Source organism: Etheostoma spectabile, chromosome 21 (assembly GCF_008692095.1).
Source record: "Etheostoma spectabile isolate EspeVRDwgs_2016 chromosome 21, UIUC_Espe_1.0, whole genome shotgun sequence".
NCBI classification, from domain to species: Eukaryota; Metazoa; Chordata; class Actinopteri; order Perciformes; family Percidae; genus Etheostoma; species Etheostoma spectabile.
Window position 1 is genome coordinate 2,002,034 of NC_045753.1, and position 16,838 is coordinate 2,018,871.

General features: G+C 43.5%; 1 protein-coding gene across 2 annotated transcripts in view; it reads left to right on the plus strand.

Annotated features, from left to right (window-relative positions):
• usp22 (ubiquitin specific peptidase 22) overlaps nucleotides 1-16,838 on the plus strand; it is a 25,219-nt gene continuing 8,381 nt past the window's right edge. The window contains exons 1-7 of one of the 2 annotated variants that reach the window (XM_032501654.1): nucleotides 1-542; nucleotides 6,034-6,166; nucleotides 10,515-10,628; nucleotides 10,921-11,022; nucleotides 14,262-14,428; nucleotides 14,544-14,691; nucleotides 15,553-15,655. In XM_032501654.1, the coding sequence (XP_032357545.1) occupies nucleotides 423-542; nucleotides 6,034-6,166; nucleotides 10,515-10,628; nucleotides 10,921-11,022; nucleotides 14,262-14,428; nucleotides 14,544-14,691; nucleotides 15,553-15,655 (887 nt within the window). In that variant the 5' untranslated portion in view covers nucleotides 1-422. The remainder of the gene's footprint in view (nucleotides 543-6,033; nucleotides 6,167-10,514; nucleotides 10,629-10,920; nucleotides 11,023-14,261; nucleotides 14,429-14,543; nucleotides 14,692-15,552; nucleotides 15,656-16,838) is intronic. The other variant, XM_032501655.1, reaches the window with a different exon arrangement.

Genomic DNA, 16,838 nt, shown 5'->3' on the forward strand with positions numbered 1-16,838 from the left:
TTGGCACACGCCAATCAAGCAGAGCACTCGCCGCTCATTGGTCGGCCGTTATGAATGAGGTGGGTCTTGACGACACACCGTGTGAGCTACTGTTGAAATTCCAGTGCTAACCAACTTTAGCCAGCTTGCTAACATGTAATTTAGCTAATGTGAAGGACTACATATACAGCGCTAATCTGGATTTAAATGCAAAAATATTGTATTACCAATATAACTATATCGTAAAAAATCGTCTTGATGATCGCTACTGCGCGTGTCTTATAACTGCAACCAGGACATGTCCAGTTAGTTAGCCAGAACGCAGCACTCGGTGGATAACGAACCTGGCAAGCTAGCCAGACCCTTTCTACTGGGTCTGCGTTGTGGGAATTTGACAGGTTTCATCCACCCAGAGGACAACTAAGCCGGTGGCTGTGACTACCATGAGTCCCGCGGGCTGCCCCCATGTCAACGGCTTCAAAGTGGACAACTGGAAGCAGAACCTGAGGGTTATTTATCAGTGTTTCGTGTGGAGCGGGTCAGCCGAGACCAGAAAACGCAAGGTAACAAGTGCCAGAGGGAGACGAGTGGTCAGACAGGGACGCGCGCGCGTGTGTGTGTGTGTGTGTGTGCGCGCGCGAGCGAGTTGGCGTCCCGTGCGTGGACACTTCCCCGCCCTTCCAAAACAACACAAACATCCGACTCTGAATGCCAGAGTACTGTTCTCTCTCAGTCAAATACTACCCACGCTCTAGTTTTTTGCTGTCTGGCTACAACTAGCCAACATAGGCTACCAACCACAACAACACCTGACTGACTCGCCACAGCAGGCCAACGTGAAGCCAACTACGAGCATCACCGTGGCAACCCCTGCACAGCCGACCGTTAGCTTGCTTCAAAGCTCGAGACCGCATTATAGATTAGAAAGCTGATGTGCATCGGTTGGCTCTGCGCCTATACTGGCTCCACTTCCTTCCACCAGCATCACACGGTGCTATTTCCTCGCAAAGGGTGGTGGTGGTGGGGGGGGGGAGGGGGCAATAATAATTGTTTTAAACTCAACTGAGCTTACTCTACTTGTTATCCTGCCAACCCCTAAGCTATAATGACAGAGATGCAGCCAACTTTGCACTGCATGACGGGATCGATACGATGTTGTTGAACCGTGAAACGATGTGTAATCAGTCAGCATCTCTTTGACACGAGTACAGTATTCTTTAGAAAAGGGAAATCTATTTTATTGAGTCGTATTTATGGTAAAGATGGATACAGAGTGCATTAGCATGTTGTGCATGTATCTTCAATGTGTGAGTGTGTGTTGCTTGGCTACCTACATGCTGTACTCCAACGGGCTCTGGGACAACCCCATCCCCTGTCATCTGTCATGGGATCAGTGGGGAGCTTGTAGTCCTGGAGGCATGTTAACTGAAATAAATGGGGTAAATATTTGCAGAGTCTCCTCCTGTTGTAGTGATTATCTGCCCTCCCCACACACCATGCCCTGAAGAGCAATACGTCTGGTAAAAGGGGTCTACCTCTTACCTCTAAGGCTGCACAATATTAGGAAAATATCTAATTGATTATTTTGACTGATATTGCGATACGATTCACGTTATTGGAGGAAATTACCTTTTTTTTTTTTTTTTTTTTTTTTTTTTTTTTTTTTTTGATTCTCATTGAAAAAAATGATTGAAGTTTGATTTATTTCTTTTACTTTTATTATTTTTGCATGGATCTGTACCAAACCAAGATTATTATATTTTAGACTGTAGAATACGGTTTGTAGATTGTAGACTATGATCGCACTAGTTTGTATTGCGATTTCGATGAAATTGCGATTAATTGTGCAGCCCTAATTACCTCCCTGTGAGGTGCATTCTCATTGATTTTGATTGTGGCTCAGTCTTCCACTGAGGTGGAAGCATGCGGTCCACAGGAGTTGCTCTTTGTTTTTTTCTTCAATGGGACACTTACTCTAAAATGTCCCTGAAGAATGTATATTTCACATCTTTTGGGACTTCGATAAAGAGGGTGATTGATGTTTTCCATCCATTAGTCATTTTCCAATTTAATCTTAGCGCCAGCATATGCTTCAGTTGGTTTGTGTCTGTATGGGAGCATTCTCAAGACCCATATGCTCGTTTATAATGCTTTATCAGCCTCTGGGGTAGGGCTGGGACAGTTACATGACGCCTACCGCGGGTCTGGGCTCGTCACTGACATCACCGCAAAAAAAAAACCTGCTGTGCACGTTGTCTAATGACCTGGATTGTGTCTGATGACATTTGTGTCTTACATGGATTCAAGGTCTTCTAAACAAATCTCATCAACAAATGGAGCAAATCCGACTTTTCACGAGTTGGGGAGGGCAATGTTTCATGACACATAATACCATTCCATTTGTGTTGACTATTAGGCCTATATGCCAGAGTACCTGTGTCTTCCGTTCCTAGCTGAGGTGGACACATTAACGTTATCTGCAGTGTATTTTTTTCTTTTATGTATTTTTATTGAAAACCAGAGCAGCACCCATACAAATCCACAGAAAAGATACAGGTTTCATTTTTTTTGTATTTTGTTTGTATTCCTCCCAGCTGTTTTGTGGTATGGTAGAGCATAACACCACCTTGCAAACACCACAAACCCAGAGGGTAGAGCCCGACCGATATATCAGCGGACTGAGATTATCGGCCAATATTAGGCATTTCCTGATCTATCGGTATTCATAATGGCCAAAGTTTTTTTTGTTTTTTTTAAATATTCATTCATCAGAATCTTTATGACAAATAAATGACCAGCCTAAACCAGCGGTCTGAAACAGAGCTCGGCAGTCCGACCAGTAAAATCAGTTATGTTATTATTAATATTATTTATAATTATTGATTATATTTCAGGCTTCAGTAGACAGGGTCAGGGAGACAAAGAGACAGATTTGTTAGGCATTATAGAAAGAGTAGGAGAGGAGGACAATACAATTTGAAATGATATGAAAAAACAGAGAAATGTATCTTTTTAGATTCAATTCAATTTTATTTATAGAGCGCTAAATCACAACATCAGTTATTCATTGCGCTTTTCATAAAGAGCAAGTCCAGACCGAACTCTGGGATGTTATGTACAGAAAACCAACAGTCCCCACCAAGAGCAAGCACTAGGCCACAGAGATAAGGAAAAACTTCCTTTTAAGAGGCAGAAACCTGGAGCAGGACCATGGCTCAGGGTGGGCGGTCATCTGCCTCGACCGGTAGGGGTGAGAGAGAGAGAGAGAGAGAGAGACAGAGAACGAGAGACGGCCAGAGAAGAGACAGAGAGAGACATGGAGAATTGTGGCAGACGGTGTCGAGCAGGAACATGGAGGCAGCAGCTGACTCCAACCACAGCTCCAGAGCCAGAAACACCTGCAGGAAGACAGATAAAACAGATGTTGACAAAGTTTCCTTTTGGGGACATCATTTGAAATTGGGACAAATTAGAAGTTGGAAAAAAGGTTATAAATTGCTTTATATCACAGAATATTGCAATATGCTTAAAATTGCAACAATATCGTATGGTGGCATAAGTGTCGTGATGATATCGTATCGGGAGGCGTCTGGTGATTCCACCCCCCCCCCCCCCCAAGACATGTCTAATCACATCTGAATGACAGTTGCATTGGATATTACCAGTCCACATGTATTATGTTTCTCAAGATACTGCAGTGGAGAAGAATAACTAACTGCATTGCAATGCATTCTAATTTCCTCGTGTTATAGCAATACATTATGCCACAAGTAAATTCATAATTACTCCTCATGTTTCATTTACAAATAATCCTCATTGCTTCAGCTAGTAGGAGCAGCACTTGAACATGTGTGCACCGAGCTACCACAAAATTGATGTTGAATTCGGCTGACAGTGTGATAATGTCCTCACTTACACTTCTAACCAGGATCTTTCCAGCCCATTACCCTCTGCTGCTCTTCTCGCATAACATCCTGCCGGCAGATGGCTCGTCCCTGACATCGCAGAGTTCCCAGAAATATGACATGGGCAGAACTTGGAGAGTTTGGAAGAACACAAGGCATTACTGAGCGTGTGGCCTGTTAGTACATGGCCAGTGTGCTAAAGCAGAACTAATGTATGTCCATAACTAGGGCCGGGTACCGAATTCAATACTTTTTAGGCAGCAACTTGCAGAGAATTGCCTTCTTTGCATCGAAAAAATGCCTCGTCAACTCGTGAGTTAGTGAACTTGATTGGTTTCTCACGTGGAAAATTCCAAGCATTCCAAATTGCGTCATTACAAATTAGGCCAGAACGTCCAGCCCTTTTTATTAGATAAATATGTCTGGGGGCGGGAGCAAGAAAGTAAATACAGTAAGAAGGTCCTGTGTTCTGGTCTAGTGGTCAAACCAGCTCCTTTCATTAAAATGATCAGACGTTTTACAAGAGACGTCACTACATCTGCTCTGGCCACCAAGACCTCGCTCTGCTCTGCCGCCGTCTGTCCGCCATTTTAGCGGCAGCTGGTTTGACCACGGAGATACGAGTGATGGACCGCAAGCTTGACCTCTTCAAGCAGGTCTCAGTACGCTTGTTTGGCCCGCTTTTGGTACGCACCAGAATTTGATTGCCGCAATCTCTCCCCCCAAACGAACCGCACAAACTCTAGTTTGATTCAACCGAACTAAAGGCTGTTGGTGTGGAAAAAATATTTAAAAATCCAATATTCCGATGTACATACTGTATACAAATTTATTGTCCATTATAAATACCGATGGATTGGGAAATGCGTAATATTGGCGATGATATTGCAGTAATTTTTGTTAAAATGGATTTCATAAAATTGGTATCAACATTTAACCAATACCCAGCCATAGTTGGCACCAACCGGTACAGGTTGGGACATTACACCCTGGTTTTAACCCCAGCAGCCCACTTTAGAGACGGACCAATAGTCCTGGTCCAATAGACTTTCCTCCTCTTTTTCTTCTAGCTATTCTGCTCTGCGTGTTTATGTATCAGAACACGTGTGAACACATCAAACAGAATTTGACATACAAATCAACCCTTTGCAGTTGGCATCTACTTTTCAAATATCACCTTCTCTTAGATCTTCTCCCGTGGCCTTTGACTCTCATCTGGGCCTTTATGCCTCCCTCTATCTCCCTCCTGTCTTTTCTTATCTTCCCTCCTCTCTTCTTCCTTGCATTGCTCATTTCTTCTCACCTGCTCATATTCATGCTGGCTCATTGGCATGCCAGCTTCTCATCTGCATGCTTTTGAACCACACTATCAACCCTCCATCCAATGTCATGCGGCCACCCCCCCCCCCCCCACCCCCGCCCCCTCTATCTCATTTTTCCAACATCGCACTGTCGACTATCAAACAGAATATATGTATTATTTATCAACGATCATTATATGCTGCAATTTAGGTGTATACGTGAATCACATAGTTCTTAAATGATCCCCATGGGCTTCTTTAGCTTTAGCATAAGGTCCTGTTTTTTTTTTGTATACATCTTTTGTATTCAGATTTTCCCAGACGTCAATAGGAGAAATTAATGGGAAATTTATTTCCGGAACCCAAGGTCTCTTGGAGTAAGGACGGGACTGTTGAGCTCTATTTTCTTTTACTCAATGACGCCTCATGTACAGTACTGTACAGCCACATACACACACTTCTCTCTCTCACATGCACACTCCAAAATGTCCCTGTTAGATTGCTTTCCATTCGCCTACTGGGATTCAGCACAAGGCAAAAGAGGTTAAAGAAAAGCTATGTAAGATGTTGTTTTACTTGATAGAAAAGTTATTATCAAAAATGATGAAGCCAAGTCAGGATTGGCCCTTACAAATGATTACATTTCATTACATTGTAATTAAAGAGGTATTTGACATTATGAAATGTAAAAACTTCCTACGCATGTCCTCTAGATCTTCCTGCTGTGGTTGGATGGCTGTTAAATGACATGGTGCATTAGAACATTGTGCACTAGTGGCAATAATTCCCTGTTGTCTCTCTTTTAATGCCTCCCTCATCCCTCTCTGTCCCCTCCCCCTCTCTTCCAGGCCAAGTCGTGTATCTGCCACATGTGCGGCGCCCACCTCAACAGGCTCCACTCATGCCTCTACTGCGTCTTCTTCGCCTGCTTTGCCAAAAAACACATCCACGAGCACGCCAAGAGCAAAAGGCATAACCTAGGTATGGTAATGTTCACTCTGGGGTTGTTTGACAAATCACAACATACTCACATACTACTACTTACTACGTACTGCAGAAGACTCTCATCCACAAAGGCAATCACAGGTGCAGATGGGCCAGGTGTGCTTTTAGGGCCCTGATGGTGGTAACACCAGGCATCCAGACCTGCTATTAGCCCTCTTAGCTTAAACGAGTTGGTCCCTGCCTAAACAGACACACTAACAGCATAAACATAATGCACGCACACACACCCCCACAACGTTGTAATGCTTCTTCTCTCAAAACAAAGGCTGTTAAAAGGGCTAATTATACACTTGAGTAAGAGCTAATGAAGATGTAGCTCAGTGTGATTGCATAAAGCGCTGACTCTGTGTGTGTGGGTGTGGGTGTGGGTGGGTGTGTGTGTGTGTGTCTGTACTTAAGCTTTATTTCTGGGCTCTCGCGATGTAACCTGAAATGCAAGAAATTCCACTAATTAACCCTGACAAGGCCCGCCTGTGAAGTGACTTGACTATTAGTCAAAATAATTCATAATTTTGGCTTTATTAACTCAAATATTAGGTATAATTCTTTACAAATGAGGGTTATTGACCATGGATTCCAAAGAAGTGTAAAACTAGTGGTAGAAGGTGGTGTTTAGTGAAATAAAAAAAAAAAACAATAATTGAAAATGACAAATGTCAAAAAAAGGGTAAAAAGTGTAAATCTTTTTGACCACAGAAGACAACACAAGGGTTAAGTTGGTTATGTATTGGACTTTGCCCGGTATATATGTATATGTCCCGGTTTAACCTTACTCCCAAACCCTTCAAACCATTCATTGGTGCCTGGGTTTATGGGGTTATTATAACACAAAAATGAGATTTGGCTGCACCTTGTAATGACAGGATTATGATTCCTGGTCAAAGAAGGCAAGGTAAAACACTGCACATCAGGGATTTGAGTGTTAATCCGCATTGGATTTGTTAAAATATTCTCCCTTAAATTACAGCGAAGGCTTCTATTTTCAGAGATGCTACGACCACACTGTTTCTCACACGCACGGACGTCGCTTTGTTGGCGAGCGTTCGCCGTGAGATGAGAATGGGAAAGTTACATTTCAATTCGTCACTGGATAAAAATATTTGCATCAAACAGACACAATCTGGAGGGCTCCGGATTTGAACAACGGGGTGGGTGGTTGCTGAACACCAAGAACTGTTGGCTGCTTTCCCCATCCACTCTACTCCCACAGGGACACACCACATGGCCTGTAATAATCACAACACTGCACACAAATCTCCGAATGATTGCAGAGAAGATCGCTGCGTATTACCTGATCCCCCCCCCCCCCCCCCACAGTTAAACAACTGCAGAATGTGTGCAGTCTCAGGCGCCATGTGAAGACTTGTGCAAAAGGCATTCACTTGTAAACTGCTGTCTGTTGCACTTTGTGCAAAGAATATGTGGCGTTGATATTCAGATGGGTGACATTTCAAATGATAACACGCCGGTGTATCAGTTTGCCTTGAGCCTCCACAACAGCAGTGACGCTCCTTGACATACTGTAGATTAGAGCCGTCAATCTTCCTCTATAATACCATTCAAATTTCTTTTTTTTTTTAAAGGTGCTCTAAGGGATGTTGGACGACGTTACTTCTTGTTGACGTTCAAAGTATTTTCAAACAAAACGAGAATAGCTCGCCTCTCCCTCCTCCTCATACCGTCCCCTCCCTTCTGTGCTTCTGCACACTAAACAGTGTTAAAATTTCGTCTCGTCTCGATGCCGTGAACCCAGTCTCGTGTCTTGTGTCTCCTCTCGTGAGCTGGATGTCTCGACACACCGCTAATTCAATCAGAAGAGACATGTTTGCTGATATGTAAATAAGTTTTTTTTTTTCTGTACAGCTCAACAAATGTACAAAGTCTTTGGTGATTAGACTCCATCACTATACGAATCTTTCATAATATATATATATATGGGTAGAGAACCATCAGACCCAATTGTGGAGGGTGTTGTTGGTTGGTTCTTTGCCTGCAACGACAACTAAATAGCACAGGGAGAAAAAGATTTGTAAAGCAGGGTTCTGACTCTGTGATTGGCCCTTGCATTTTGTGTGCGATTCTGATTGGTTTAACAGGAAGGTGAACGCCTCCAACAGCTGATTCCATTTTGGAAGAGAGCATTGATTAAATTGGGTCTTCCTAAAGAATTTACGCTGATCTATATGTAAATCAGGAGAGATTAGTATATATGCGACAGTTATACACAGCAAAAAAGAAAGCGCAGATTCAAAGTTAGGTCTCCCTGAAAGAATTTACGCTAAGCTACATTAGTATACATAGTATGAAGTGCAGAGTATGCGATTTTGGATGCAACCCTGAATCAAATTCCGAATATTTACACTAGGTAGACATTCATAGGGAACTCATATTCAGAGTCCAGAGGCAGCGTTCAGAAGACAGCATGTCATCTTCAACACAAGGCATTGTCCTGTTAGAATGAACCAGCGCCAGCTCTCTGCGCCCAGTAGCATTCCCTTTGATTCTCCACATAACAGAATTAGACTGTTTCTGTGAAGTACGGTACACTGCAGTGTTTTGGAGGAGAACGCTGCCGCAGCATAGACACTGGGGGGGGATGTCCGTAAGAAAGGTTGGGGGTTCGGCAGATGTTGAGAATCTGTTTTTATCAAACCTCGACGTTATCGCTCAGCTCAGAAAGACCCCCCCTGTGTGCGTGCGTGTGTGTGTGTCACACATATTAGGAGTTTAATTAGGCTGGCTGCTGAATCAAATGCTGCAAAGATGGTGAGAAACCATCTAAAACGGAGGGAGAGAAAAGATTTTTTTTTTCCAAAAAGGGACAGATCTCCGCAGCCTGCTGAGTAGGTAATTAAGTCGTCTTTAACAAACCCTGTGGAATTAGCCTTCATTAAACCCCGGCCCCTCCTCCTTCCTTCTTCTTCTCCTCCTCTTCCTTTCTCTCTTGCCGTTCCATCTCTTTCATCTAACCCGTTCTCTGCATTTTCACTCCCAGCTATTTGGTGAATGCTGTTTGCAGCCTTGATTTGGGCTCATCCCTGTTTTTAGCCTCCTCTGTTTTGCCCTCCTCCCATTCCCACCCTGTCAATATCCAGAATTGTAAAAGGATTTCATGTAATTGCACACTCTCCTCTCAGTTCATTTAAGTTCTGTACTCTAGAGTACTTCTTTACCTTCCTCCGTTCTGTCTAGGGCTGCACAATATATCGTTAATTTCATCGTCATCGCATTATATTGATATGCTACTTTCCTTGATATAGGTACTTTCCTGGTTAAATAAAGGTTAAATTAAAAATATATCAACTGGTGCAAAAGACACTCAAAGATTGAAAGAAAATATCAGCAGAAAACTGCACTCTACAATGTAACTGGTATTCTGTTTTTTGTCAGTGGTGCCTTTTTATATCCAATTTAAAGTTCAATCTTTTCAGTAAAAGAATGTCGGAAATGATTTCCTTTTTATTTGTTTGAAAAAAATTCAAAAAGCAGTGTGCACAATAGGGCTGTGTAGTATGAGAAAAAATTGTTGCATATCATAATAACAATAATACTTGGGATTAATATACAGACATTGCAGTGTACTCAGTTCTGCATTTCTGCTGCTTTCAGTATGGCGCTAAAATACAACAGATTGCATGTTGAATTTCAAACAAATAGAAGGAAATCATTTCCAACATTCTTTTATTGGACAAATTGAACATTGAATTGCATATAAAAGGCAGCACTGAGGAAAAAAGAGTGTCTTTCACCACATGTCGCAGCCTTTCGCGATGTGTTTACTGGCGCATCGTTATCATGATATTCAACGTTACCGCATGCTTTCCTCATATTGTGCAGCCCTAGTCCTGTTTTACTCCTCCTCCTGCCTGCCCCCCCTCCATACCTGCAGAGGATGACAGCTGGGAGAAGCTGACAGGCAGGTTGTCATGGCAACAGCAAACTGGTAGCGGCAGGGTATAGAGCAGGTCAGTGAGTGGAAGGACTTTTTTGACAGTGTTTGAACATTTAAGTGAGCGTGAAAAAATGCTGACAATGCCTGAAATGAATGCTGAAGGTCTGGAGTAAGGGCCCACTCGTTGCTTTCTCCGTCTCGGGATGTCTCTCTCGGGTGTTCCTGGATGGTGTTAGTGTTAACAGATGATATGTCAGCAGATAAGCCTGGCTACCTGGCACCGCAGCACCATGGCAATGTGGCCTGAATAGAGAAAGTCAAAGACATGAAGCAGTTAGCGGTTCACACGGCTCGTAGTGGCGTTTGACTAACGGCTTCCTCATGCATTATTTCTTTTCCTTCCCTTTCTCTCACCCTCGTCTGTCCTCCCAGCCATTGACCTGCTGTATGGAGGAATTTACTGTTTTATGTGCCAAGACTACATTTACGACAAAGACATGGAACAGATTGCCAAAGAGGAACAGAGGAAGGCCTGGAAAATGCAAGGTATGACGGCATTAAAAACACACACAGCCATACTACACACTGTTGCACTAGGGCTGTGGGGGGGGATCATTACAGCATCTTATTGCAATATTTTCTTTGGCAATACTGCATCGATACACACAAGTATGGAGTTCTATATTATATATATATATATAATATATGCCAGTACAGTATACTGTATTGGTACTAGAATAATAAAGTCAATTGTTTTTTCAGTTTACTAGAATCTAGTGCTGACAAAGTCTCCCTTTGGGGACGTGTGTGTATGTTTGTGTATTTGTGTCTCACACAGGCATAGGGGAGAAGTACTCAACGTGGGAGCCCACCAAGAGGGAGCTAGAGCTTCTCCGCCACAACCCTAAGAGGAGGAGAATCACCTCCAACTGTACTATTGGTTAGTATATCTATTTCCCTCATGCACACACACACACACACACACACACACACACACACACTAGAGTGCGGATCGGGCCGGATTTTTCTGTCGCGTCCGACAGAGCAGTAACCGAACCCGACCCGAGCCCGACAGGCATTAAGATATTTATGTCCGAACCCGACCCGAGCCCGACACCGTTAAAATCGCATTTGTTTCTCATACTAATGACACATGCAGCCTACGTTTGTTTGTGTGGAAAGCCGCTTTTATTAAGCAATTGTAGGAAGGCATTCGGAAATGTCAACAGATGAGCGCATCAATGCACACGGGGCAACAAGCGCCATTACCTACATAATAAGCTGTTTTAAATTCTAAATGTTCAATGCCTTATCGCGTTGATGTGACCGAGCCCGACCCAAACCCGAACATCCTTTCTAAAAATCTGTCCGAACCCGGCCCGGCCCGTCGGGTACCGTCGGGCTCGGGTCGGGTATCCATCCTCTAACCACACACACACACACACACACACACACACACACACACACACACACACACCAGTGTTGGAGAGGATGGCTGTTTAGGCTGGTTGTCAAACTGGGCCAATCGCTAAGTTTCAAAGAGAGGGACCGAAGGGAGATCTCAGAGGGACAAAAGGTCCCCTGTAAATGTAGAAAGACAGGAAACGGCACTACCACCATCATTGGCAAATGTGCAAAGTTTCCATCTATGCGCTTACATTAAAATGAGACTTTTAAATCATGTCAAGTCATCTAAAAACCATGAGCACAAGACCAAATATTTACCACTCAGGAAATGTATTCATTTGCTTTAAGCTTCCAAAACCAAATTTGTTCTCTCTTATTAGCCAAGATTTTAGGAAATGCCGCTTTCCCATTTTTACAGATTAAAGTGCCAAGAAATGTCAACTCTTTAACATTTTCATCTGGTTTCCTAGCAAGAGACAATTAATTCTGGGTATTGTAGGAATAGGAATAGTAATAGTAAACAGATACAAATAAGAGTGTCCACATAAGAGTGACATGACACTGTCATGAACATTAAAAAAAAAAGTCATAAAAGTACATGACACAACTCTTCTTTTGGTAAGTGTCATTCTGTTTGTCATGACAAGTTAGGGTTAGTGTCATGACTGTGTTGACAGTGTCATGTGTTCATGACAGTGTCATGTCACTCTTATGTACATACCTACCTTCAAGTAAAATGTTACCACTGATATTTTCATCTTCTCAAGCACAATTTCCAAAAATATTTGAAAACCTTCAAACTTGAAAAACTTGGAGTGGACAGCAATTTTGATGAGTGAAAACTAATTAATGATTTGTCGGGAGAGAAAAAAAAAAGGCAAAACTTGAATTTGCAGCTCTCTGTTGAAGATCGTTTAGGTTTCGGTTCGATGAAGTCATGTTGGGCTCTGGGAAGCAATTTTTCTTCTCCTTTTTTATTTTCTGACTAAGAATATCAGAGTTATGAAGGGTTAACCGCTAAAGAAATTTGGCATCAAGCCCAGTTTATACCAAAGACCAGATGCAGCAGTCTGAGTCGGGCCATCTCAGCTGATCCAGTCCCCGGTTATTAGGTTCCAGCGCTTAAGTGACGTCACCTGTGTCAACAGCCAATAGCAAAGTCAGCTGGCTCAAGTCAGTTACAGACTGTCAGCCAGTCGAAATGGCAGACTTTGACGGAGGCTCAACGAGCGCCCGCGGGCACGGTTGTTGTTGAGCGAGCTAGAGAATGACTGAAGAGAGGGAGCAGCGTTGGAACAAAGCAGTGAATCGGAGGAATAAGACGTTGTTTCAGCTCTAGTAGAAATGCAGCTGTAGCAAGAATATCTCTATCCTCATTCATATTTTGAGAAGCTACAAACGAAATCCAGCTACAAAAGCCTGAAAAGTCGGAAGTGAGGACGAAAGTACAGAGAGTTGTTGATATGGAGATGATAGTTGCGTTGGTGTAAACTGGTAGCTTCCAGAACGTTTGGTCTGGGCTTTCCACGCCGCCCTACTTCAAACCAATAGTAAGGTGAAAGCCAATGCACACATCCTACACAATGACGCACATGCAGTGTGTCTGAGATAGCTGGAAGCAGTGGTGGGGGTGTGTGGGAGCGAGGAAAGCTGGCATACGTTTAACACCTTGCACAAGCCTGCAGCGACGTGCTCCAGCACCATTAACAGCCCTGGCTCTGTCTCAGGTGAGGGAGTCTGCAGGCCTCGCTGCTCATCGCTGAGAGCACTACCTCCATCTTTCCTTCCTCTCCTTCCTCCGTTGTCCTCCTCTTTCTCTTCCTCTCCCCTCATCTGTGTGCTGTTTGGTCTGCTGTAATCTGACATGGGTCTCCCTCAGGTGTGTGTGTGTGTGTGTGTGTGTGTGTGTGTGTGTGTGTGTGTGTGTGTGTGTGTGTTGTGTGGTGTGTGTGTGTGTGTGTGTGTGTGTGTGTGTGTGTGTGTGTGGTGTGTGTGTGTGGTGTGTGTGTGTGTGTGTGTGTGTGTGTGGTGTGTGTGTGTGGTGTGTGTGTTGTGTGTGTCTCACAGGCATAGGGACAAGTAGCCTACTCAACGTGGGAGCCCACCAAGAAGGAGCTAGAGCTGCTCCGCCACAGCCCATGTATTCCTGAACCTCTGACTTTGTGTGTGTCAAACAATGTAACTAAACGTCACAGTGACATAGGCCACAACAACTGTGATTGGTCCGCTTGGCCGTGACTTGGTAGCGTTGCATTTCCCCTGACTCATGCCCTGGTTCTCTTCATCTATGAACAACTTGAAATCAAGGGGTGGGTTAACTTTTCATGCCGTGGTCAGAACCACAAAAGGTGGCGGGGGGGGACTTTGTTTCTCCCACGATGACTAGAGTCGGTACTCCCTCACTCTCACTTGCCCTACCTCACACTCCCCGTGCGCACACACACACACGCACGCTGGCCCTGCTGTTCACAAGTATAGACTTGGGGCAACTGTCTCTCTTCCTCCCTCACCCCTCCCTGGGGTCCTGTTCAAAAATAACGTTTTTGTCCTACAGCCAAATGGCTAGTGAATGTTGAAATTTTACCAGCCACTCAATAGATATTTACTGTTTTCTTGGCAGGTAAGTGAAGCAGGTCTACCAGCCACTTGCATGTTTTACCCGCATGTGGCTGGTAGCTAATTTCGGACTCTGCCTCCACCCATCCATCCGTGCTCTTTGTCTAATCTTTTTGTTTTCCTGCTTCTTATTTTTGGATTCCTCTGAACCCGCAGGCCTGCGCGGGCTGATAAACCTGGGCAACACGTGCTTCATGAACTGCATCGTCCAGGCGCTGACACACACTCCGCTGTTGCGTGACTTCTTCCTGTCCGACCGACACAAATGCGAGATGCAGAGCAACTCCTGTTTGGTGTGTGAGATGTCGCAACTCTTCCAGGAGGTAACACAGAATTATTTGAAATGGGTAAAAGACGGATACAAGGCGTAGAAGGAAACATGCTCTCTCGCTCTCTCTCTCTCTCTCTCACCTACTGTATACAACCTTCCTTCTCCAGTTCTACTCAGGCCACCGGTCGCCACACATCCCCTTCCGTCTTCTCCACCTGGTGTGGACCCACGCCCGCCACCTGGCCGGCTACGAGCAGCAGGACGCCCACGAGTTCCTCATCGCAGCGCTGGACGTCCTGCACAGACACTGCAAAGGTGGGACACACCTGTACACAGAGGCAATACATCTTGTTTTGTTTCTTTATTTGCACATGGATAAAACATACAATAGATAGTAGGGGTGGTTAAAGAAATCGAAAATCCTATTTTTTCTTTTTTTAGGTCGGGTAGAATCTATCTCAGTAGATCCCGTTTGTTTGTTTGCTGCTTCCATGGCTGCACTAAACAGACATTCGGTCACTGAACAGACATTTCAAAACAGAAAATGTTAGCATTAGCATTGTTGTCAGAAATAGTATAGCTAGTATTTCAACTTAGGTCATTTTTGGATTTATTACAGTAAATACATTACGTATTGGGCCTTTAAGCTATTAAGTTTGTTATTATTATCTTAATAATGACTCAATAAATTCCTTTTTCTGTCAATTAATTAATTTTTTCAATGTTTTTTTGGGTCTTAATCTATAAAAGTGATGTGGTATTACTATTAAAAAGTATTATATTTGACTTTAAAAATTGTCCAAGAACCCTGTAGGAGGAATGGCAGAGAGGGGGCTTTTATCTCAGTGTAGCCAGGAGAAGGGCTGGTTGGATGAGTGGAGAGGATGAGAAGAGAGAGAGATGCACTGACTGAGAGAAAAAGAGAGGGGGAGAAAGAGAGAGAGAGAGAGAGATAGAGCCACAGTGCTGATCTGTCTCAGATCTGCTTGTCTCTCTGCAGTTTAGAAGCAGAGGGTGGTTGGGAAGTTACACTGCGTGTGGTGTGTGTGTGTGTGTGTGTGTGTGTGTGTGTGTGTGTGTGTGTGTGTGTGTGTGTGGTGTGTGTGTGTGTGTGTGTGTGTGTGTGTGTGTGTGGTGTGTGTGTTTGTGTGTGTGTGTGTGTGTATATCCACACAGATGACAATGGTAAGAAAGCCAACAACCCCAACCACTGTAACTGCATCATCGACCAAATCTTCACCGGGGGCCTGCAGTCTGACGTCACCTGTCAAGTCTGCCAGTAAGTGTGCTCCTGTGTGAGGTTCTTCCAAAGCAGAAAAACACAACAAATCTTTTAGGCCACAATAGAGACTGAATAAAGACATTGAAGCTTAAAAACAAACCAAGCCAAGCCCTTGTACACTACGGCGGTGTCTTACCATACAGCTGCATTGTGTGACAGTGTGCCTCCAAAATGACAGACTTCACTTCACGCCTCTCGCCATCCTGGATCCATACGCTTTAATTCCCTGCCCTGAGGGGAACACCACCCCATCCCCGCCTCCCCTTTTCTCCCCCACCGCTCCCCTCTCCTTCATCGATCAGGCACAAGCGCACACACACACTGCTACACTGCAGCAACAGCAAAAGCCTTTCATGGCGTACAAGTTGATCTCTAGCTCCACCCGGTGGTCAGTCAAAGTGTCTGATCTCTCTGCTCCGAGATGCATTTTTCAGACTTTTTAGGAATTTACAGGTGCTGACACACTGCAATGGACAAGGAAGTGAACCAGCAAAACTTGGTTTGCATTGTAATTGACAGCATAATAATATAGCATACTACCAGCATGTTTCTCTTCTATAGATCCAGACAGAATACATATATATATATATATATATATATACACACACACACACATATACCTCATAGGACACTGGAATCTGTGCAATTTCATTTCATACAATGCAATATTTAATACATTAACCTTTCCATTACTGTGCAATATTTATTTATTTAATATTAGTACTTAATCATTTCATTTCATCACTGTGCAATATTATTTATTGAGTGTTTAACACTTATCTATGTTTACACAACGTGTATTCAAGCTGATTTATATATGTATACAGTTTTATTTGCTCTCCGGACTCAGGACTATGCGCCAGCACCCCCCGCCCCTCTTTATTTCTCTTTTTTTTTTTTTTTTTTTTTCTCTGCACTACCCACACTTTATATCTTTGACTTTATATTTTTGATATTTTATACTGTTATATTCTTATATTTTTTGTGTCAACGCTGTAAAGGGATTGCTTTAATCTCGTTGCACAAGTACCGTGTACTTGTGTATAATGACAATAAAGGCATTCTATTCTATTCTATTCTAGAATCATTAAGCAGGCCACCTTTGAACAGATTTTGGAGCGTCAATGTCCATCCCACCTACAGTTTCTGTATGACTTTGGGTTAGCTTTGGCGTAGGAAA